This window comes from Chelon labrosus (genome assembly GCF_963514085.1).
Source record: "Chelon labrosus genome assembly, chromosome: 24".
Taxonomy (NCBI): Eukaryota; Metazoa; Chordata; class Actinopteri; order Mugiliformes; family Mugilidae; genus Chelon; species Chelon labrosus.
In genome coordinates this window covers 1,736,616-1,761,968 of record NC_140357.1, presented here as the reverse complement: position 1 = coordinate 1,761,968, position 25,353 = coordinate 1,736,616, and the positions used below count along the sequence as shown (strand labels likewise).

Sequence of the window (25,353 nt, the reverse complement as noted above, 5' to 3'; positions counted from 1 at the left end):
GCTGTAAATGTGAGGATGAAAATCAACTAACAACACAGGAAACCACAATGAAAGAGACGCCAAGACAGACACTGCTACTTGATGAAAGACTGAAGTTGTGACGTTTTGTTGAAAGTTTTATTGTCACTTTTATGCTCGTAACATAAGCAGGCAGACCAGAGACTCTGGTATTCACTCAGCAAAACCTTGTCACAACTTCAGTCCTTTATCGAGCAGCGATAGCTGTGTTCATGTCTCTTTAATTTTTATTTTTTATGTGAAGGTCCAATGTCAAAACTTTTTCTTTGCAACTTCACATTTATATATTAAAATTCATTGATACCCATTCAAACCACTACAGTAATAAAGGCCAGACTGTCCCCCACCACCAGTTCAACCACAACTAAAGACACACGAAGACAGCTATTGCTAAGTGATGATAGACTAAAGAACACACGAGTTGAAGAAAGTTTGAAGAACGTGAAAACATTTGCCTTTAAGCTTGTAACATAACCAGGCGGACCAGAGACTCTGGCAGTCCTTCATCAAGCGGCAATAGTTGTCTTCATGTGTCTTTGTGTTTTTGTTGCTGCCTCACTTTTACTAAAATGTCCATTTTCTTTCAACATACTATACTGTGACATTATGACTTCTTTTATAACAGTAGAGTAACAGATAGTAATAAAATAGTGACATTAGTAAATGTCAGTCAGTTTTGTTCTAACCTCCTCCTTCTATCGGTCCAGAACATCGAGAGGGGACACGGCCGTGATGATTTCCAGGACTTCACCCAAAGAACAGGAACTTGGCAACCAATGACACTATATAGGTGCAGTATATTACATTACTATTTAAAACTGTTTTCAAAATTCCATCATTTTTTTTTTTTACTTTTTACTCCACAGTAAAACTCCTGATGTTTGTAGACTTTTATTATTTTAGTTTTTTACATGCTCTGTTACTATTTTATAATAGTAGAGTAACAGGTTGTAATCAAATAGTAATGTTTTTTGTTGCAACAAGTCAATCTTCTAAAAGCATATATCTAAAACATACAGTATTATATGATGGCAAACTCATACAAGTATGTTATTTTCTATAAAAGAAAAAAAAATCAAGCATTTTAAGATGCACATACTGTAGATCCTTTATTGTTGAGCAAACACAACATTCTGTTTCACGCGGATGCCATGTATAGTATTATCCAGCAGATGTCGCCACATTTAATTGTATCAAATGCTTCACGCACCTGAACCATTTCAAAACAACTGCTTCAGATTGATTCAGTGGTTCAGAAGGCTTTGGTTTCTCCATCACTAATTTGTCCATATGTTTCCTCTCTTTCTTAGAGCCTTTCAGTCTTGACTGACCTTGTTTTGTTGTTGTTGTTTGTGGAACTGGATTCAGCGTGGTGTGTGAATCATTGGAAGGCTGCTATAATTGCAGATGACCACTGGGTGTCACTGGTAGTGTCTGTCTTTGAGGCTTTGAATCTTTTTTGAGGAAGAAGCCCCAAAAGCTTCATCCACCCATCTCCAAGTCACTAAGCCAGGGTTCATACAACACTTATCTATTTTTATATTTTTTATATCTTTTCAGTCTGTCATCTTGGTATTAATATTCAAAATACATCCAGAGCTTTAACCCAAACCTTCAGAATCTCTGAGGAAAGGCTTCATATCATGATCCAGAGGACCCAAGAACAAGGAGTTACTGGGATATCTATAGATGTAGTTACTGGCAGTGACCACTGGGGGGCAGTAATAGTTTCTAACCACTTCCTGTCCTCTGTTGATTAAATTGATCAGGATCAGGTGTGACTCTAATGTATCTGAGCTTCATCACTGCTCCTCCTCCTCCGCTTCTCTGGATGTTTCAGTCTCAGCGTCGTGGCTTCTTCTCTCCAGCTGAAGGTAGCGATGGAGAAACCGAAGCTTTCTGAACCACTGAATCAATCTGAAGCAATTGTGTTGAAATGATTCAGGTGTTTTGAAGCATTTGATTGATACAATTAAATGTGGCGACATCTGCTGGATAATATTATACATAGCATTCACACGAAACGGGTCATGAAACAGAAAGTTGTGTTTGCTTAACCCTCATACCTGATTTTAAAATAGTTACGTTGTTACCACTAAGGGACAAAAGTGTCCTCTTTTAAAATGCCATAAAAATGGCACATGTTAATATTTTTTTCTGCTTTTTTTTACATAAATCTTTTCATCTACTTCAGTCCTAATCATAAATACCAAATGTTTGATTATTTTCAATATTTTAACCCTTTATATGCCAGTGTTTGTGATGGCATCCAAAATTTATCGTAAAAAAACACACAAAAAATGAAATATTTTCAATAATCTAAATGCAAAGTGGATTTTTCTTGGGGGGATTATTAGAGCCTTGGATATGTCAATAAATGGAAGCAAGATTGATTTTGATGGATTATTATTAGTAGTATTAGTATTGTTTTTTTGTGCTGTGTACAAACAGCTCCCATTGAAATCCAATGAACCTACTGTTTTGTACTTTGCACCTGTGTGTCTTTGAAGTAAAAGGATACATGTTATAGATCAAACGCCTCAATTAGACACACACTGCATCACCGTGCGGTACGGCAGCACTATGGCCGGGACCCCAAACGCCTGCAGAAAGGATCCCCGGGACTCTACTGCCCTCTCTGCAGAATATCTACAAGCACAGAGTCCGCAGGAGAGCTGCCTCCATAACTAAGGACCCCACCTGCCCCCAACACAGACTGTTCACACCCCTACCTTCAGGAAAGAGGTACAGGAGTGTGAAATATAGGACCTTGAGACTGTTCTTCTTCCCCACTGCCATCAGAGTCCTCAAGAGCTGACAGGAGTCTACAATCACAGACTAAAATCTTGCCATGTTCACTTTCCAGCTTCTGTTTACATTTTTTCAGTACATTGTTTTCATTTCATTTGCATATCGATATTTGCACTTCGTCTTCATCTTCTCGCGCTTATCCGGATCCGGGTCGCGGGGGCAGCAGCTTCAGCAGGGAAGCCCAGACAGCCCTCTCCCCAGCCTCTTCAGCCAGCTCCTCCGGAGGAACCCCCAGCCGTTCCCAGGCGATAGATGTAATCCTTCCATCGTGTCCTGGGTCCGACCCGAGGTCTCCTTCCAGTGGGACATGCCCGAAACACCTCTCCCGGGAGGCGTCCTTACCAGATGACCAAGCCACCTCAACTGACTCCTCTCGACGTGGAGGAGCATCGGTTCTACTCTGAGCTCGTCCCGTATGTCCGAGCTCCTTGCCCAATCTCTAAGGCTGAGCCCGACCACCCTGCGAAGGAAACTCATTTCGGCCGCTTGTATTTGCGATCTTGTTCTTTCGGTCATTACCCAAAGTTCACGACCATAGGTGAGGGTTGGAACGTAGATCAACGGGTAAATTGAGAGCTTCACCTTTCAGCTTAGGTCTCTCTTCACCGCGACCGACCAGTTAAGTATCCACATCACTGCAGATACTGCTCCGATCCGCCATTTGCACTAGTTATCTTATATTTTTGTATTATATGTATCTTTTTATATTCTAATTGTAAGATTTTTTTTTTTATATTCGTAGGCATTTGGCTGGACGGCAAAAGAAGAATTTCATTGTACAGGGAAACATGTTTCTACACTGAGCACATGAAAATAAACTCTTTGAATTTTGAACATACACACACCATCAATGCAAGGATCCCTTTCTCCTCATGACCAATAACATCACTTTTATATCATAAGAAACTTGGGAGCTCCAAATCACAGCAACTGTGGAAAATACATTTGCAAAGTTCACACATCCTTTTGCTGCAGTTCCTGTGTATGAGGGTGAACTGAACTCACACACATGTACATACACACACACAACATTCCTGATGCCATTGATGTACTTTTCTGTTCCACATTTTTAAATATTTATGTATTTATGTTTTACTTCTAGAGCGATCGAAGTTGCTGGACACTGCACTCCTAATTGAAATGCATTGTATGTAATGCATTGTGATGCCATCACAATCACTGGCATATAAAGGGTTAAAATATTGAAAATAATCAAACATTTGGTATTTATGATTAGGACTGAAGTAGATGAAAATATTTATGTAAAAAAAAGCAGAAAAAAATATTAACATATGCCATTTTTATGGCATTTTAAAAGAGGACACTTTTGTCCCTCAGTGGTAACAACGTAACTATTTAGGTTACACAGTGGAAAAATAGAGTATTATGGGATTTGTTTTTGAAAATATCAAAATTTGTTCAAAAATACACACCTTTACCAAATATCATAGCAGCAAGCATAACCAACACTGAGTAACCAAAAAAATAAAATCAGAAAAGGACACTTTTGTCCATATCAGGTATGAGGGTTAACAATAAAGGATCTCCAGTATGTGCATCTTGAAATGCTTGATTTTTTTCTTTTATATAAAATAATAATATACTTGTATGAGTTTGCCATCATATAATACTGTATGTTTTAAATATATGCTTTTATAAGATTGATAGAAATACAAAAATATATTTACAAAATAAGTGAAATGCTTGTGCATCTGGGGACGGTGATGACAGTCGTTGTACAAAATGCTTGTGCATCTGGGAAGGGGATTTGGGTGGTTCAGAGATTTTTATGATAATTTCAGCTGAGTTAGGCTTTAGTCTGTTCCTCTTCTATGTATACATACATTGATTTATATTAAAAAAAAATTTGTGTAATACAAAAAGTATTTCTCTTAATATGAAGATTAATCTGGTAGAAGTTTATGAGGATATCTATAAAGGGAAGAAAAAGTCCCATTCACCTGGAGTGTGATAATAGTGTCACCTATTGTGGTCATTTTTCAGGACTTTCGTCCCTGGTAGAGATTTTGGCACACATCCCACGTTGTTCAGTGGGGTCATATTAGTCTATAACAGTTGAGATATTCTCCGCTAAATGAAGCGCATACAAATCTTACCCAGGACCTCTACTATTTACTCTGGTGTCAGTTTGTTTGCGTTGACCTGCGCAGGTGAGTCTGTTTTCAGAGCCGCGAGCGTCCTCCCGCCTCTGCAGACTGACCTGCTGCTTCTTCTCAGTCTCAGTGTTCACCACTAAGTCACTGAACTGACTGACAGTTGGTCAACTCACTGTAGAAACATTAAAGCAACACACGGACAGTCAACGTGTTGCTGCTCCGCTGCGTTCAGGACAAATCAGACACGTTGGTGAAATCCACCTGGGTTTAGAAAAATGATAAACTGACAAAATAAATGTTGATTTAAAGCAGACTTTCTGTGTTTGATCAACAATGAGACTAACAAGTAAAGTGTGTGATCTGATCACTGCAGAAACAAATGTCCTGACAGTTCAGTCTGTTACTGATCATCTCAAAATTATAGAGACATGGGGCGATTATTTCAGATAAGATGAACCTTTATTTAAAAGTGATGCAGCAGAAATGTAAAATAATAAAAATCAAACACCTGTCTACATACAGTCACGTCAGAGTTAAATCTGACAGGAACTCGAACATGAAGTTTGTATCTGTCTGTAAATAAGAAGAATAATGTAGATGGAGCGTTTAAATCAATACTTGGTCTATAAATTAAAATGTTGAGGCTCCTTCTGTAAAAGCAGCTATAATTAGATAAACAGCGTCTCTAATATTTTGGACTTTCCATCACATGTGTTAACTCTTCAACAGGAACAAATGATCAACGTCTGAGGCGGGAACTCCTGGTTGACTCCACATGGAACGTCCTCCTCTTGAATGAATCCTCTAAACCACAGGTGTCAAACTGATCCATGAAAGGGCCGCTGCAGGTTTCCAGTCCAACCATGCAGCAGACCTGACTGCATGCAGTCATTTCAGGCGTCCTCTTGCTCCTTCACTGTCCATTGTAAACATCGAGGTGAGTAGTGGTATTAATATTTTTGGATATTCCCCATTGAGAATGACTGGGCTTATGGAAGAAGGTAGAACTACTTTGGAGGAATAATTGTTACCGCCATAGTTTACCAAACCTTTCCTTCAAAATAAAGTATTTAATTATGAAAAGATTGTGATAGTTGAGACACCTCAGACTTTAATTTGCATAGCAGTTAAATACTAATTATTTAATGGTAAACACTGACCGAGAGTGTTTGACTGCACGGTGGGTGTTTTTATTTTAGAGTATACTGTCGATGCATTAGATTAAACTGTAGTCAAGTAAAGCGCTGTCATTTTGATGCATATCTGTTTTGTCTTGCAGGTTTCTCCACATAGCAGTGGCTCAAGGTAGACGGGCTATGGCTTACGTGTTGGCTGCCAAGATGGCCAGATGCGGCTTCCTGGATCTAAAGGAACACAACGGACAGGTAAGGATGCTCAGGCCTAGTAGCTGTAAATGTTGATATTTTTTTCCCCAATCTAATCTGTACTCTATCGCTGCGGCCACCAATCAGCACCTGCTGTCGCATGGAGCTCAGATCAACACCAGAGACTTCTGGGGTCGCTCTCCCCTGCACGCTCAGAAAGGTCATTTGTCTAGTCTTCAGGTGTGTTGTTGAGTTCAGCCTTTAAACTAAATATAGGAGAAGTGTCTTGTCTAAAGGTAACACTAACATCAGAAGTATTGCGTATATTATTTATTTATTTAGATGAATGACTGCTACAAATAGCTTTGAGCCATTTATAATTGTTTTTCTTAAGTGTAATCCAAAAGTATTTTTGTGTTTCACTTCAGCTGCTTTTTAAATTATTAAAAGATTTATATAGAAATGAGTTTATGTACTTAGTGAAGAGATAACTCCTTTAAAGACTTTACTTTGCATGTTATGTTGTATTGACTTAGCTGTAGTTAATCTTTGTGCCATCCACCTTTGACTTGTGTTGTTGCTGCTTGTGCAGAGCATTTGGGCTGGGAAAGCTGTGGACATGTTCAACTATGATGGTGAGTGTTTGTAATACTGAAGTTGTTCATGTCATTGAGGTGATTTAATGTTGTCCTTTGTGTACGCAGGCTTGACTCCTCTTCATTCAGCTGTGGTGTCTGGACAAGCCCTGTTCATGGAGCGGACTACATCCAGACTGCAGATGGGTGCTTCCTATGTAACTAAGGTTCATTGTGTTTACAGAATAAAGCCTAGCAATGTGTTGAACCTGTTGTTTGATCAGTGTCTTTCATTGTAAGCAGCAAGAGCAATATGGTGATATTTTTGGAAATTCCCCATAGAGAATGAATTGGCTTATGGAGGCCCCACGAAGATAGAAGATAGAAGATAGAAGATAGAAGATAGAAGATAGAAGATAGAAGATAGAAGATAGAAGATAGAAGATAGAAGATAGAAGATAGAAGATAGAAGATAGAAGATAGAAGATAGAAGATAGAAGATAGAAGATAGAAGATAGAAGATAGAAGATAGAAGATAGAAGATAGAAGATAGAAGATAGAAGATAGGTTCTGCACCACTGCCTAGCAACCGAAAAAATTGCTGAAACTGAAGTCCTTCACACATGCCATTTTATTGACTTTTCTAAACATTACAAATAAAACATTTCTTTACAGACCTTCAATGGAAAAACATTGTTAGCTCTTTACAATGTCACAATAACAAACTAGTCATGAAAAAGAGCAGACCCTGGAATAAAAGGTAACATCTCCAAACACTTGACATTAGCATAGCATTACACAATTAATCAATGCTAACATTTGCTTTTGGTCCCCAGATATAACAGATCTTAAGGGGAAAACATGTTCACACTTAAGTGAAGCTCAAGAACACTATCAGTTAGACAGTCAACACTAAGAAAATTTCTGTGTAACATTAAACTTTACTTTTTAACCATTAGCATTACTTTAGAAATTCATGTATTAACTTAGATTTAGTTACTTTTAAGAGCTTCACCTTGTTTACCATTGATGCCAAATGTACTCTGTAATAATACTCAAATACATATGTTGGATACTGAAATTTTATTTTGGGTTTGAACAATAAAAACATTCAAAGATGACAGGTGGAGTAGTTTCTTAATGACTTACATACTAGGGCCTCCGTCCAGTTCTCCCAGGCACTTTACACTCTCAGAGCCTACAATGAGGTACAGACATTTGCAATCATGAATGAAAAAGGCAGCACTTTCAAATAGAAAATGATTCTGGACAATAGTTCTCTGCAGTCTTTACTCACCTCAAAGCCAGACCACACTTCAGGTCATTTCTTCTTCCTGCGTTGACGATCAACGCCAAGAAGCTGAAGACCGTGAGGAGGTAGGGAGGGGACACAGAAGACAACTTTATAACTCAGCTGATATCGTTTAGGAAATCAAAACTATAACACTTGGAAAACTTTGCCCTTACCTGAGCTGCCATCAGCACGTGAACAATGGTTATTTTCAGACTTCAAGGTGACACTGAAACAAACGAGAAAGTAGTTGACACAAAACATAGATACTTTAATCCCAAGGGAAATTCAAGCATCCAGTAGCAGTAACAAACATTGAACATAAAATACACAAACGATATAAAAAATAGAAAGTAACTAGAAATAAAGTGTTTTATACAACTATAAACTATGTTAAAAATATAAAGTGACCAGTAGAAGTAGGTTTTTTTTATGACTGTGTGCAATGAAATAAATGAAAATGACAGTGTCCAGTAAGTGGTGCAAAAAGATATGTCCATGTTCAACATATACAGCAAGGTTCAAAATGACTCAAAGGGGGACACAATTTTACCTCATCTGGTAATGAGAGGCAAGTCGCTGCTCTCGGACCTTCTCTGGAAGCCATGATGGAAAGTTAAAAACACATCAGGCAAGACTAGGACTGCATGCGTTAATGGTAGATCTGTAACACATGGCAGGGAAGCAGGACCTCTCAAATGCACGACACCTGTGCTTACCTGCAGTGAAAGGACTCATTAGTAATGCAAGAAACACATTGGAGATAATCCCAGGAATTGAGCTTCACAGCTGCAGACACCTTGTTAATCAATGGCAATTTTATTGATTTAACAATAAAGTTGTCTCAAGGCAACACAGAAGAAGGAGGAACAACATACATGTAGAATCTAATACAACATTCAGGTGACGCATGTTACTTTAGTTTACCAAACAAAAGTGTCAGCTTAAAAGATTGCTAAATTCAGGTTTAAGTGGATAACTGCAGGCCACGAAGACTGGGCTGCTCGACGACCACAGGTGAGGAGCAGCTCCACTGCGCAGGCGCGTCATTCACAGCTCCTGCTTTAGCATGTCCAGTTAGCACATTAGGTTTTACCACTTACCCGTTTCTTGGAGCCCTCTCAGCTTCGCGCGTCAAACCTACGAGCAAACCCTACGTCTTTTTTTTTAACTTAACATAATTCAGATTACTGTTAATTGCAACATTTACAAAAAGACAAGTTGAGCTAACGAGCTAAAGCTAGCTGCAGTAGGTCAAACATACGGGAAGGTTAGCACAGCTTTCACATAAACGGAAAGACACGCTGCCAAACAGACACGTATCGTAAAATAAAGTACTTCTGGCATAAGTTGAAGTACTTACCTGCTATATCTAGCCTTCATAAAACAACGTCCCGACTAGAACGCTGGCTAAAAAGCATCTAAAGCCGGGCGAGATGGGTATATGAAGCGGGAACGGTGGACATGAAGTATGACGTGTCGAGCTGCGATTGGTCCCCGTTTAACTCTTCCCCTTCCTCCCTCTCCTGATTGGCTACGCGTCAGGTGTTTCCGTTTATCGCAGTGATTGCAAGTGCAGACGTCACGCGAATGTGCCAGCTGCAAAACATTTGTAATTTAGCTTCTATGGATTTTAACTCGAACTTTAATTAGGAGAACGCAACCAATAGGAGGTTAGCAGATGGGTGGCAGGACAACGGCAGGGAAATGCCAAAGTTTTGTGCAGTATATGGCTGTACAAACCGGTCAAACCGGGGAAAACAAAAAAGTTTCTTTAAAATTCCCAAAGAGGTAACGCTACAGTAATTACACTACTTAAAGAGCTGACTAAAACTGTCAAAAATACAGAGCAGGGTATTATAATATTATTACAAACATACATATATATATATATATATACATACATATATTGTCTGTCTACCTCTGCTACATGTGGTGACTGTGATTTTAATTCATTTTTTTCATTTCATTCATCTGTTTACAAACGAATTTAATTTAATTGCACACATTCCTCCCCATCTGTAGCTCTCATATTTATAAAAAAAAAAAAAACCTTCTACTGGTCACTTTTTATTTTTAACATAGTTTATAGTTGTATAAAACATTTTATTTCTAGTTACTGCTACTGGATGCTTGAATTTCCCTCGGTATTAATAAAGTATCTAGCTATATATATATATATATATATATATATATATTTGTGATTACCCTTTGAAGTTCCAACGTTAAGCTATGTGGCCATCACTAGTGTCGTTGTTTTTAGCATTGCTACCTAACGTTAGCTATCACGACCACTGGTTCTCAAATTGTAGTCATTGTCTATCTGTGTACAATACAGTCTTGGTAGTCTGGTCAGAATCATCTAACAATAAAATATTGTCAGATCTCTGATTGAGACGGCCCTACGGACATAATGTGAAAACGGTAGAGAATTATTTCAGACTGTAACAACGTGATGTAAACTACAGTTATCCCTTCTTACTCTCAGTACAGGGTGTTAATCACATTTATTTTATCTAGGCTGGCCAAGTGCTGTCCCAGATGTAAACTCTCCAGAGAGGTCAACCAGCGACAGAGGCATCACGTCAACATGAGGAAAGATTGAGGGCCAATTACCACCGCCTTGATGAATACAATTTGTAAATTATACAACTAACCTATCTTTCTCCCTCTCGTCCTCTTTGCAAAATATAGTCTATATATGAAATTAAAATGTTTTAAATGTTTTAATACTATTACTTGAGTAAATGAATTTGAATCAATTGAGTTACTTTATGAGTCATAAAGTACTTTAAGTGTCTGTTCTTCCAACTGAGTAAAGAATGTGTGTACTTTTGGCACCTCTGTATATTGTACATGTGGTTTTATATTTGTCTTCTTACAGATAGGTATTAAAAATATTTCATACTTTGTTTAAAAACTGTGTCATAATATCCCAAAATCACCCTGATATGCTTCCAGTGAAAGACGACAGACAATATTGAGTCATCACCCTCCCGTACTTAATTCATAACAGTTCTTTAAACTGACATCACAAAGTGGCCTTGGCATATTTCAGAAACTCATTTATTTTTTTGTGATAGATACGATTTGGACCTGTTGTGGTCACATTCTATGAAAACCTATGGACATACATGTAAAGACGTGAGAACGGATAAACATTTGATTCATTTTGACAGTGTTGCAGAGTGGGTGATGTACTATGGAAAAGTGCAAGTGGATATGTAAGTATAACATTCACTCTTTCATTTTAACACCAGCTTCAATGGAACTGCTCCAACGTGTGAGCAGGATTCTGACAATCTGTTGGTAAAAAGGACAGAGAAAAGGAATTATGCATTTACAGATAAGATCTGTTTTTCACAGTGACATAACACAGTGATACTATTAAGTAACACAAACAACTGACAGACTGCTTTGTTTACGTCGCTGAGAACCTAATTAGCCAACCAAAGGACACACCTCTTTAAAGAGTCACAAGTTATTTTATTTTCGGACAAACGACACGTTAGCTTGAGACACAAGCTGGGTTGTTAGCTTAAAACCCTTTCATGCGCAATGTCCCCATCTGTGGACAGAAACTTTAACTCTGTTTTCTATTTATTTATCATGTTGATATACTCCAATCCACTTGAGGGCTGTGTTAGTAGATCCATTGCAATATATTAACAATGTGTATCATCTTATATTTGGAATATTGACTGCTTTATGACATCATCAATTCAACATGGCTGACAGTAATGGCCATGTGCTGAATGCTCCAGGCATATCTGTAAAAAGTTTCAATTCAAGAAGGCAAAATCAGGTAAAAAAAAATATATATTATGGTATACAGGAGAGTGTGTTGAACAACTTTATGTGTTTAGAAAAGAAATTTGATGTAAAATATAGCTTGTACACCCTAAAAAGCAACTGTCCACGTATGTGGACGTTGCGCAACAGAGGAGTTAAATGACCAAAAATCTGATTTTGTAACTAGGAGTTTTTCTTATTTGTATTGTTCAAATATGAATTTCACTACTTTAAATTAAAAAGAAACAAACATTTGGTAAACATATAAACATAAATAATGACCTAACTATATGTTATAAATTATGTGAACTGCCTATTTATGACAACATTACAGAAATATATAGAGACCAATGAATTGTGCATGTTTTGCAAAGAGTAATATATTAAGACATTAGGTGGTTACTAAGAGGTGTACAGTGACACACACACGCACACACGTATAATAGTATAATTCCGTATAATAGTATTGTTGTCAGATCATTTTCTAACTTTTTAACATTTTAACATTTAAAAAAGCTGTTTAAAAATATGTTACATGCTAAAAAAGTAATAACATTACAGACATGATTGTAAATTCAACTTTTTTAAGTTTTTAAAATCTTTGTTATCTGTTACAAAATATGTTCAAAAAAATGATCAAATACTGTTAAAAATAACTCTTTAAAATGTTAACTCTTTGTAATGTTGCATAGCATCTTCATCATATCCTTCTGTGCCATTAAAATCATTACTGTTATGATATCTGTTGTTTTTTTGCATTAAAGTCACATAATGGTCCATATTTTCTGTCATTACTCTTTATTATTTTTTACTCCATTGTTGCGCACTGTCCACATACGTGGACAGTAAAATAACTTCTATATAAAATCATATTTTTAAAAAATTCAAAATGCTTTTCAGTTTTAGGCTCATATAGAGTAATAAAATCAATATTAAAAAAATCTGGACCATTTTTTTCATAATGTGTGCATGAAAGGGTCAATCAGCCTAATTAACCGACACCTGTTCACTACTTCCGGTTTCTTCTTCTTCTGATGTTTAATAGCGGTTAGCAAACCACCTTAAAGGTGCATTCCCGCCACCTACTGGACTGGTCTGGTGGAACATGAGATTACAGGAAAACAAAGAGAATTAACTGTTTTCCTCCAGGTGGTTTTCCTGAACATCCTGTCACAGCATTTACAAATCAACATGTCTGTACAGGGTTTGAGAACATTTGCAGATACAACAATTTATTAAATATATTAAGGATGAAGCAGGTGCAAAATTACAGAATATTTCTTCTTAACCCTCGTGCTACCCTCTTGCATAATCTCTCTCCGTCTGTCCATTCACTTGGGGTGCCAGAGACCCCAAAGGTAGCACGAGGCTTAAATTAAGCAAAACAACACAAGCTACTCCGCTATTACCTTCGAAGCAAACCGGTAAACACGAACACGTGGTCAACTTTAACTGAATATTACTGTACCTGGACATAACTCTCGGTGTCTCCGTGTCTATTTAAACTTTTTTATTTCCTCTTTAAAGAGTCACGAGTTATTTTATTTTCGGACAAACGACACGTTAGCTTGAGACACAAGTTGCGTTGTTAGCTTAACATCAATCGGCCTAATTAGCCGACACCTGTTCACTACTTCCGGTTTCTTCTTCTTCTGATGTTTAATAGCGGTTAGCAAACCATATTAAAGGTGCATTACCGCCACCTACTGGACTGGACTGGTGGAACATGAGATTACAGGAAAACAAAGATAATTAACTTTCTCTGGTTTGGTCACTAACTGTTAGCCTGGTCGTTACCAGAGAACGTCTAATATGGGGAGAAGTTCCACTCTCACTGAACTTCCGGGTTCTGAACTGTTGCAGTTCCACTCTGGTTCCATATGAGGGCGCTCTCAGGACGAGTGCAGAATGAATGGCGGTCTATGGAGCAGTACCCCTCAAAATCCACTTTTCTCAGGATATAATTTTTTGTGCAGTAATTTGAATATTGAATTTGAAAGGAGATGCAAAGAAATTACACACTGCTGGGTGTTAGATTTTTTAGAGTCACTTATTTTGCTTTAAAAAGTATTTTAAAATGTCAATGACGTCATACACATCGTACGACCAGATACTGCTTTACGGCAATTCTTCAGTCACTGCTTTGGTGCTTTCGCGCTCTGCACTTTCTTTTCTCTCGAGGCATGGACAACACAGCTGACACGGGTAAATAATCGTGCTAGAAGAGTTTCTGTTTTGTAATTTTAAAAGACCGGGCCGAAAAAAAAAAAACTTGGGCGAAAAAGTCCGCCTTAACATTCTGGTCCCGCTTCGGATGCCACGATGCCGTCAAGCGGGATCTGGTCGTAATCAGTCATTCACTGACCAATCAGCGTTCATTAGCACAATGCTAGCGTGTTATGGGCAACAACAACTCAACCTGTAAGAAAACGAAAGGACATAAGTTCTCGTTCATTCAACTTTTGACCTATAACCCATGTTGAACTTGCAAAACCTACAATCAAATCTGAGATTTCTCAACGACAATCGGGTGAAAGAGACACATTTAGCCGTTTAGCTCCATAGAGTCCCATTCATGTTGCACTCATGGCGATCGCCCCCAGTGGAAATCTGGTGGAACTGCAACCAAAATTCGTTACAATGGGACTTAATAGAGAGTGGGAAGGCTCTCCGTAGACGGGCTCTGTCGTTACCATCCTACGTTTCCGCCCAGACCGAAATCAAATTTTTGGCGGAAGTACGTAGGATGGTAACGACCAGGCTAACTAACTGTAACTTCTTGAGTAAAAACCTTCTTCTCTAAAATCGTAGAAATCAATTTAAAACATGAATCAACGTTAAACTGCCCTGTGATGGAGATTTGCCTCCATCTCGCGGTGAAACGATGAACTGCATGATGTCGCTTTAATAATAACACATAGAAACCATCACGATCACTGCCCTCCGGTGGTCACTGTCAGTAATTACAACTCTCCACATCCAAAATCATACTGCTCTCTCTCTCTCTCTCTCTCAATTCAATTCAATTCAATTCAAAATGGGCTTTATTGGCATGAAACTTTCTTAAAAAAACAATATTGCCAAAGCAAAGCATTAAAGTACAATACAATAAATCAAAGATATATACATTATGAACATTCTATTAGTTATATACAGTGTGTGTGTGTGTGTGCGCCTCGATCACTCACTGTCCCTCAGGGTGTGGCATGTTAATACATACTGGGCAGCAAGGTGTGCCCGCTCTCCTTCTCCGAGGAGTATTTTTAATGTGGAGAGGTCGTCCAGCTCTTTGAAACCTGGAACCAAAGAGCTGAACTTCTATGCACGCATCACTTCCGCATTGGCGTAAGGATGGTGTGACATTTCCGGTTACATGAAGAAAACATTAGACAGTGGCAGTCGACATTTACGATGGCAGATACTAAGTTCACAAGGTGTTTGCTGGAGTTGCCGAAAGTATCTGTTAACGATATACGGAGGATTGTCCGGGCATCCAGTACAACACCACGTAGCAAATTAGACAAAGGCTTCAAATTTTACGTGTCTTCATTTCTTTGCAACTTTGCTAACGCTAGCTAGCCTGAGCTAGAATCCTAGTTTTGGTGTTTTAAAGCATAATAACTTTCGCCCAAATGCATCCTAGGGTGTTTTTGTGAATGTACCCGAGTCAAACTTTCGTTTAAAAGCATAATTACTTTTAAGCTTGTTCGTGTTGCCGTTTTCTGGTCAAATGGCCTTTTGAATGGGAATCGTAGGGGCGCTAACGTTTCTATTTTGATACGTGATCACGTAGAAATCGCTATTTTTAAGACACTAAGAAGGCTCGACACAACATGAAACTTTGATCGAACAACTCACTTGGTTTTTCTGCTCGCTGCCATCTTGCCAGTCAAGGAATGAGTTGCCCAAAATCTTTATTTTTAGTAAACTATTTGTACACGAACAATGTTCTCAATGCTCGAGTTCATGTGTAGAGACACTGATGATACCCAGACCAAAGTTTCATGTTGTGTCCAGCCTTCTTAGTGTTTTAAAAATAGCAATTTTTACTCGATCATGTATCAGAATAGTAGTTTGATTGATTGGGGTACATTCACAAAAACATCGGATGCATTTAGGCGAAAGTTACGCTTTAAGTCATAACTTCGTACTGCTTCAGGTTAATCATGCTTTAAATAAGTTTAATTATGTGTATATACCTCTCACTTCATCTGTTTGTACTTTTATGAAAGTATCAGGTAAAAACAGGGCTACAAATGAGATATCTGTGAGAGCCCACTGCTACCGATCAATGAAGAAGCTAAAGCCACCACACCAGCTGAGAGTAGGACTAGATTAAGTGACACGTTCAAAGTTCTGTTGAACTTGTTGAAGGTTCCGTTCAACAAAAGTTTTACTCGTTTAATGTTACCACATTTCAGCTTTGATTACCATTGGTAAGAGAACGCCTTTGTGGTTTTCACGAAAGCTGAACAGCGGTAGCCTAATACAGAACAGGGTCGCTGAGTGGGAATTGCCATGCTTTGTTGTTGGGTCTGTTAAACAAATTGGAGTTTGGTTTAAAATGTAAACAACGAGATTACTACTTTTGCATGACTTGACTGCAAAGACGGTAAAATATTCCACTCAGCTATTCTTCAAACTGCTGTTGTTCTACTCAAAACTGTCCTGACAAGGGCACTTGGAGAGGGTCGGTACAGGTGGAGGCATGATCAAGTCCTTGAGACCATCGCGGAAGCCATTGCCGCAGGACTGGCATGGGCTAAACAGTTCCACCCCTCCAATAAAACCATCGCCTTTGTCAGAGCCGGGGATAAGCCTACCCCGGCCAGAAGATCTTCATCTGCAGGCATCCTGTCGTCTGCAAGAGACTGGCAGTTGTTGGTGGACCTTCAAAGACAGCTGAAGTTCCCCAGTCATATTCCAGTTACCACCCTGCGACCAGACATTGTCCTCGTGTCTGAGTCCACCAAACAAGCAGTGCTACTGGAGCTGACAGTCCCGTGGGAAGAGCGCTTGGAAGAAGCCTTTGAGAGGAAGCTCTCCAAGTATGCAGGACTGGTCAGCGACTGCCAGCTGGCGGGTTGGAGAGCAAGGTGTTTCCCTGTGGAGGTTGGTTGCAGAGGATTTGCAGCCCGTTCCTTGGCCAGAGCCTTTAGCAGCTTAGGCATCGATGGAGAGAGGAGGAGGAGAGCCATCCGCAGTACCACGGAAGCGGCAGAAAGGGCCTCAAGATGGCTGTGGCTCAAAAGAGGAGATCCATGGAGTCATGGTAGCTAGTTAGCCGTCTGGACACAAGCCGGGACTTGATCAACCCCGGCCGGGTCACCTGGAGGAGGGCGTATGATAGTTGAAAGACCCGAAACGCCCAGTGAATCCAGGTACATCACTGATGATGTGTCCAGACTAGGCATCAGTAGATGTATGTACACAGCTGTCATCTTTACTTCATTCTTTATAAACATAAGGCCCAACGTCCTTGCTTTTGTACTTGATGTTTCTACTCTTCGAGAGGAATTAGGAGCAAAACCTCCACTCTACTGTTGTTATTGGCACTAGGCTACAATGTCGCACCACTCACCTACTGCTCTGCCAATACTGTGTGAAGGTAGGTAAATTGCACAAGACAATAGGTAAGTGGTGGGAGACCATACCTGCCAACATTTAGCTTTCCAAAAAAGGGAGATTGTTGGCTGTGGCTGCTAGTGTGCGCCCGCTTCCTTATTTGGGTTGCCAGGTATTAAGACCTTTTGGCTAACCCTAGAATGTAGATTGACCAATCACAGCTCCCACAGGGGTCCGACACTTTTTCACAGCGCTCCATTGACTTTAACGCAGGCGTCTCATATTTTCGGTCTCGGCAGGCTATAGCTACTGTCGGTATATATCCAGGGTATGGATAAGCCCAATGATGTGCGCGCAAAACCCCGTGGAGCTAACCAAAACATCACCGTTACAGCTCAAGTTGCATAGTTGTTGATACGCTAGCACACGCTGAAGAAATACAACGTTATACGTGCGTAACGTTAGTCCGTTTGCTTCGTAATACCGATTATAGAAGTGAATAGAGACGTACCCAGCTTTGCATGAACAGTGTTGCTCCTTGATATTGTCAGTCCCAGCCTCCGTCTCGATTAATAGGATATGCGGTGGTTCATTTTTTGATTGTGACCGGTATGCTTTTGCCTCTATTTGGATGCCTTGTTGTTCGTTGCGTTTCACTTGTATGTCCTGAATATAGCCTTCGAACGCATATTGCAGCCCCTTTTGCCTACTTCTGTCGGACACTTTATTTGCTGCTTTATAAAAGTTTGACAAAAGTTCAGCAGGAAGAGCTGTCACAGCATAAGCCATGTTGATACCAGAGCCTTATAGATAACCAGAAAACCACAGCCCAGAAGAGAATGTCGGACGTAGCAACAGTAACTAAGGGGGGCGGGGCTTAGCCAAAGGTCAGTTGAAAGTAAGAAAATGTGTATGTGTAGGGTGTATTTCATACACAATCTGGCAACCTGGGAAACGTCAGACTGCCAGAAAAAAATAATGGATTTTACAATTAAGTTTGATGGTCATGCAAATTACGGGAGTTTTCCGAAATTAAGAAATAACAAAATGAGAGGGCACCAGGAGATGACCTTGAAATACTTGGGAAAAACGTGAGTGTTGGCAGGTATGTGGAAGACAGTATAGCCAAGTGGTACAAGACAGTAGGAAAGTGACGCAGAAAAGCATAAAAGTGACACGAGGCAGCATATAAGTGGCTTACACCAATAAAAGGAAGAAAGAACAGGCTTTGCTCCTACTGCTGCTACTGTAGACCATCTTTCAAAACCCATTCAATTATGCTTCTGTGTGTTTCAGATGACATTACGTGATTCACAGCCACTTGTGCTTGTTAAAAGCTACTGTTCCTGTGTGGCTGGGTGTGGGATATGCAATCATTTGGTTGCATTACTTTATCAGACTGCCCATTACTCCGAGTGTGGCATGTCTGTCGTCCCTCCTGTACTTTCTTGCACTGAAACCGAGCAGAAAGTGGCATAAACCACGGACAATGGTTTGTATCATTTCAATACCAAACAGTTGTATCACATGCATACTGGCATCTCTCCTAATACCATCTGATAAATAAATAGGGAGTGAAGCCAGGACCTGTGGATGCCATGGTTGTAGTGAAGCCCAAACCAGATGCGACTTCGGCAAGCGGAATTAGGTATGCTGAGTCCAATTAAATAGGCAGATTACAATGTGTTGCAATATAAATGTTATTGATCGCTGTTAGATCATGGTGGATTTCCTACTGAGTCTGTGTACTCTTCCTGCTGCATAGTGACATCTTGGTTATCTCAAATGTCATGATCAGGCTGTGCCGCTACGACGAAATACATAATACAGTCGACTATTAGATAGTCTAAAGCAGGCATGGGCAAACTACGGCCCGCGGGCCATATACGGCCCGCTGGGCTTTTTAATCCGGCCCGCCGAACCTGTCTTTATTATATTAAATAATATTATTAAACCTTATTTATTTGGCATTTTCCCTGCAGTGCCTGCGTTTCCCCAGTAGATGGCACACCCCATGTGCACTGGCCTTTGTTGAGTGTATTTACTGAGTAAATGAAGAAAAGAAAAGTGGACAGTGAGTGCCGAGTGTTTAATAAGGAGTGGACAACAAAATATTTTTTCACTGAAGTCCGATCAACGGCTGTTTGTCTCATATGCCAAGAAACGGTCGCAGTATTCAAAGAGTACAATATCAGCCGTCACTTTGCTACGAAGCATGCTAACTGCGCTAGCAAGCTGTCAACGCAAGAACGGGCGGCTACTGCTGAGAGGTTGACGGCGCGTTGAAGAAGTGTATGGTTAGGTAGGCAGATGCCAAAGCATGATAGCAGTTTTTTTTTTTTTTTGTGAATTTTTCTTTTTTTTACTACTGTTAATAAATGCTTTTTTTTTTTCAAAAAGCCTTGCATATCCATGCTTTACTACCTATTAAAGGCCAAAACCTTTTATGCAATGGCCTTTACATGTCATTTATATTCACACAAACACTACATCCATCTGCCCCTGGCACGGCCCCTCTGTCAAATTTTAGAACCCATTGAGGCCCACGAGTCAAAAAGTTTGCCCACCCCTGGTCTAAAGTCTATACAGTTATGCCTAGAATCCATAAGAATCCAACAATAGCCTGATATTGTTATTCCAGATCTACACTTTACAAGGGATACAGCGGTGTGCTGCCAGACCCATCAACCCTCAACCCACTACCTGCCTATGCTGACATGGAACCAGACTCTCTTCCCCTTATCTGCAGAATGAACATCACACCTGACGAACCACTCGTGGACTCCGTTTTTGGCAAGGTACAAGCTGGCAGTATCCTGTCACATCAACACCCACCAGCTCCACCTGACAGTGTTGTCGTCCACGAGGATGCACCACCGTTCCCAAAAGTGCCACCGGAAGGTTACCATCTACCACCAACAGAGTGTTCGTTCGAGATCATGACGGATCAAGAGAAGCTGCACCTCAGCTCGCTGTCTGTGACTTTGACACAGTCGCGCCAGATTGAGGAAGCAACCAGATGCCAAAGCGCAACGCCCGAGTGGCATTCCCTGAGGAAGGAGAGAGTGACTGCTTCACATTTCCGGGAGGTAAGCCATGTAAGAGGTACAAACTCAGCAGAAAAACTGGCAGAAAGAATCATCAGAGGGACAAGACAAACACCACTAATGAAAAAGGGGGCTAGAAATGGAAGCAGGTGCATTGAAGGACTATGCGGTTCTAAAAAATCTTCACTTGACCAAGTGTGGGCTAGTTGTGCATCCCGACGCACCTTGGCTGGGTGCATCGCCTGATGGGCTGGTATATGACCCACTTGAGCGACCATCATTTGGTCTGGTTGAAATGAAATGCCCAAATGTAGCCAGCTATATAGACTGCAAGTTCCTGAGATTTGACCATGGCCTACACAAATTGAAGGAGAGCCATTGTTACTATTGGCAAGTCCAGGGACAGTTACTCATCACAGGCATATAATGGTGTGATTTTGTTGTTTGTGCCCACGATGACATTTTGGTGCAGCGCATTTACCGAGACAGCACTGTATTAAGCTCCCTGAAAGAGAGATGTGATTTGTTTTTCTTTAACGCATACATGTCCAAATACCTCTCTATGAGAAATAACTGAACAGACGCATGAATTTTTGCATTATTATTGTACAATCAGTCTTATTTACAACATTGTAATATTAATTGTCACAATATACAAATTGTAACATCAAATTGTAATTGTAAAAATAAATAAATGTAAAAATAAGTTTTGTACAATAAATTGTAAATTGTAAACTACATGAATTTCATTTTAGGGTTGTGCTGCCAACACTAGGCATTGGTTGCCCAGGCTTTAACCAAGGGCCCGTTTTGATAGTTGACCAAAAGACATGCGACTGTGTAAAGTTGATTGACGCTGCCCGTCAATGAAAGAGGGATTACTGTACCGAATAGTTTATGTTCCTTAACCCTGCGAATGAGCCGCTCAACGTGGACTCTCAGTCTGGCAATAGATTGCGTCTTCCTGACCTCTGGCTCAGAGAGTTGTGCTCTCTTACACAGAAAGGTAGGTATGTGGACTTTGCAGGGCGCACAGTCTTCTACAAGAAAACCCTTGTCAACCATTATGGCCATAGATGGGTTTAAGAGAGCCACAATGCCAGACTGCTTCAGAATCTCTTTATCGCTGATGGCACCTTCATAGAGAGATGACACAAAGGTTACTGCGCCGTGAGGGGCCATCCCAATTAATCCTTTAAATGTACAGTGTGATTTATAGGTGGAGAATACCTCACTCTGAAGAGAACTTGGTGTTTGGCAACGTATTTCGGTACAATCCAAAATAATTTGTGTGTCAGAGTAACCCTGAAAAACCTCTGGCATGTGAGATTTTACAGTCTCCTCATCCAGCCAGATACCCACAGCCCCTAGCACAGTATACAGGAAGTTAGCCCATGTATTTATGATGCGGCTTACAGTTGACTGGTGGATTTTGAATCTGTGGGCCAGATCCTTCTGCATCAGACCCAATGACAAGTAATTCATGAAGAGAAAAAATTCATCAACGGGTTGAAGAACCTGAAAAGAGAAAGAATTCCATTATTACCTCATTACACGAATAGATTGTGACTGGTTCAACTTATTTAGATGGAAGGATTTGATAAGATTATGAAATATATCTTGCATGTAAGAACAACTGTAAAATATATTCACCGTTGCACTGCCAGTGTGAGGGACCTCATCATTCTTCGCTACACTTCGTGCTCTTGTCACCCGTACCGTCTTGCGGGTGGCTGGTTCTATCTGCTTCCAAAAGGCCGTCAGGTGGGCGTGACTTGCAAACCTGTGGGACATGGGTGTTACATTCCATTACCGTATTTTCCGCACTATAGGGCGCACTGGATTATAAGGCGCTCTGTCAATGAATGGTCTATTTTCGATCTTTTTTCATATATAAGGCGCACCGGACAATAAGGCGCATTAAGAGAAACGCTATGGAAAATACGTAATTAAACGAACTACAAGTCCAAGTCGCTTACCGCTTACGCGCATGCTGGCGCGTACAGAACCGACCAAAACTCCCTTGGTGTAACTACAGCTCTCGACATGACCCGATTTATAATGACTTTCACCTCGTTTGATGCTTCTGCCTTCGTCCTGGAAGAAGACGGTAAAGCTCAACAAGGAGACAGCCATAGTTGTCTAGTGACGTACATTGTTCGAGACGAGAGATGTAGTTCACTAAGCGATCTCATACAAAACCTAATGTTGTTCAGCTTATTTACGTCAAATGATTTATCTCTTGACGTGAAAAATTATCTTTTAAATTCACACACATCATATGTGAAAATCATGCCACAATTCGAACGGGACCAAAAAATAATTATGATCTCTCCATAGACTGCCGTTCATATTTTTTCGAAAGATAGGTCCAGAGCCCGTCTACGGAGAACCTTCCCACTCTCTATTAAGTCCCATTGTAACGAATTTTGGTTGCAGTTCCACCAGATTTCCACTGGGGGCGATCGCCATGAGTGCAACATGAATGGGACTCTATGGAGCTAAACGGCTAAATGTGTCTCTTTCACCCGATTGACGTTCAGAAATCTCAGATTTGATTGTAGGTTTTGCAAGTTCAACATGGGTTATAGGTCAAAAGTTGAATGAACGAGAACTTATGTCCTTTCGTTTTCTTACAGGTTGAGTTGTTGTTGCCCATAACACGCTAGCATTGCGCTAATGAACGCTGATTGGTCAGTGAAGGACTGATTACGACCAGATCCCGCTTGACGGCATCGTGGCATCCGAAGCGGGACCAGAATGTTAAGACGGACTTTTTCGCCCAAGTTTTTTTTTTTTTCGGCCCGGTCTTTTAAAACAACAAAACAGAAACTCTTCTGGCATGATTATTTACCCGTGTCAGCTGTGTTGTCCATGCCTCGAGATAAAAGAAAGTGCAGAGCGCGAAAGCACCAAAGCAGTGACTAAAGAATTGCCGTAAAGCAGTATCTGGTCGTACGATGTGTATGACGTCATTGACATTTTAAAATACTTTTTAAAGCAAAATAAGTGACTCTAAAAAATCTAACACCCAGCAGTGTTTAATTTCTTTGCATCTCCTTTCAAATTCAATATTCAAATTACTGCACAAAAAATTATATCCTGAGAAAAGTGGATTTTGAGGGGTACTGCTCCATAGACCTCCATTCATTCTGCACTCGTCCTGAGAGCGCCCTCATATGGAATCAGAGTGGAACTGCAACAGTTCAGAACCCGGAAGTTCAGTGAGAGTGGAACTTCTCCCCATATTAGACGTTCTCTGCTACCGCCCATACATTTCTCTAGTTCTCTCTCTCGCTCTCTCTCTCTAGTGTTTACTGCCCTCTGGCGGTCACAGCAAGGAACTAGAGTTAGCAACCACATACAACATATAATAAACCAGCGATACACTGGATAGACACTACTGTGTTCACTGAGAAATCAACAAGTTTCAGACAGGGAGTTGGCAACCCTATACGCAACACTTCAGCAACCCAGTATATAAATGGCATTTATTACAATAGGCTACTGTTACGAGCTTGTTTTTGTGTTCTGGTAAGGTTAACTAACGTTAGCTAGAAGCATGCAATCAACTCAAGCTGACATTAACGCCTGGTCTGGTAGGCTGCTATTATAATTCATAAAGTTAGCCAACAAGATTTCTTGACCAGAAGTCTTACCTTATAACAATACAATACTGTAATTGTTTCTTTTCCTTTCGTTGGGTGGATGGTATCAAAACTGACCGCTGTATCACTTTGAAGTTTGAAGTGTTTGCACTTCCGGAAACTTGCACTGTTGACATGACAACAAGCGTGACTAGTGTTCCGGTTTACTGCGCCGGCTGAAAACATCACAGAAGGAAAGTTCCGCTTGATACTAATACCATAAGTTCTGCTGTCCACCTAGATTACTCCCTTTATACTTGCTTTAAATACTTAAATAAAATAATTGAATACATTTTAGATAACAGTCTACAGCTGCTGCCTTCAGAAAGGAATAGGGACATAGTTATTCATAATTTATGATAAGGTACTGTATGTTGGAAACAACTAAAATTGTACTAAAATATACTTTTACTTTCTATACTATAAAACAATTATATATGTTCCTGAAGTTAAATTGTCATTTTAGTATTTAGTATTTTATTTTTAAACAGACTAGAAAATGTCAGAGAGCACCTATTTACTGCAAATGATTCAAAAGCTTTATTGCGTTAAATATATCAGTTATTGCAGGTATATCCTAGCCCAGGAGCATGGTTAAATCATTAAATGTCAATATCATAAATTATCGTCCCTAATGCAGTGGATTCCTGCGAGCACTGAAACTCAAGAGCTTTATTTGGCATAGATGCAAATTTTCTCTGTAGCTATATCTCTCGCAAAGGTTGGATGACTACTGGGATCAGATACGAGCACACTGCAACCTCACACCTTTCTGCAGGGTCTCGTTTGCGAGCTTGCGTCATCGCGTTAATTAGTGATGTGTTTTTTCGCGAACGAGTTGGCTCTAAGAGCCGATTCTTTGTTGTGAACGAGAAGACCCGACTCCCATCCAGGTGAGTCGAATCTTCAGCTGGCAGGACTTTATTTTTATGAGAGCACCATTCAATCACATGCGAGACAGAACAGGATCATACCATTATGTGAAAGAAAGAAGGGGTGATATTTCTGATATCAGGTGACATTTCTGAATGCCAACCTGCACTAAAGACTTAAGTGTCATGATGTTAAGACTTTGGCCTTATGTATTTGATTTGTTTGCTATGGTTCTGTGTTCTGCTGTTTATTAAAAGTTTGATTAAAATGTACCAACACACAAACCATTCAT

The 25,353-nt window shown here is 40.0% G+C and overlaps 1 protein-coding gene and 1 long non-coding RNA gene across 4 annotated transcripts; one reads left to right on the top strand and one right to left on the bottom strand.

Annotated features, from left to right (window-relative positions):
* The first annotated feature begins 754 nt into the window (after nucleotides 1–754).
* On the top strand, nucleotides 755–7,261 carry LOC311509324 (NF-kappa-B inhibitor zeta-like). 3 transcript variants are annotated; one of them, XM_084574471.1, is made up of 6 exons: nucleotides 755–808; nucleotides 5,676–5,883; nucleotides 6,226–6,331; nucleotides 6,419–6,511; nucleotides 6,864–6,906; nucleotides 6,976–7,261. In XM_084574471.1, the coding sequence occupies exons 3-6, from the start codon at nucleotides 6,263–6,265 to the stop codon at nucleotides 7,143–7,145; spliced, it is 375 nt and encodes a 124-aa protein (XP_084430597.1). In that variant the 5' UTR covers nucleotides 755–808; nucleotides 5,676–5,883; nucleotides 6,226–6,262; the 3' UTR covers nucleotides 7,146–7,261. The 3 variants fall into 3 exon arrangements, with proteins under 3 accessions (XP_084430597.1, XP_084430598.1, XP_084430599.1); XM_084574472.1 differs by lacking the exon at nucleotides 755–808 and adding an exon at nucleotides 960–1,892; XM_084574473.1 differs by lacking the exons at nucleotides 755–808; nucleotides 5,676–5,883 and having other exon boundaries at nucleotides 6,019–6,331.
* Nucleotides 7,262–7,459: 198 nt separating this feature from the next.
* LOC311509083 lies at nucleotides 7,460–8,197 on the bottom strand. The gene is made up of 3 exons (XR_014699791.1): nucleotides 8,144–8,197; nucleotides 7,996–8,044; nucleotides 7,460–7,594 (listed from the first exon to the last, which is right to left on the bottom strand). It is a non-coding gene; the product is annotated as an uncharacterized lncRNA (long non-coding RNA).
* Nucleotides 8,198–25,353: the final 17,156 nt, after the last annotated feature.

What these genes read in the sequence shown, in the direction of transcription:
- LOC311509324 (XM_084574471.1), top strand. Translation starts at nt 6,263, where the DNA reads ATGGCTTACGTGTTGGCTGCCAAGATGGCCAGATGCGGCTTCCTGGAT. An exon ending in TAAAGGAACACAACGGACAG is followed by an intron (nt 6,332 to 6,418) that starts GTAAGGATGCTC and finishes GCCACCAATCAG; the next exon opens with CACCTGCTGTCGCATGGAGC. An exon ending in GTCATTTGTCTAGTCTTCAG is followed by an intron (nt 6,512 to 6,863) that starts GTGTGTTGTTGA and finishes CTGCTTGTGCAG; the next exon opens with AGCATTTGGGCTGGGAAAGC.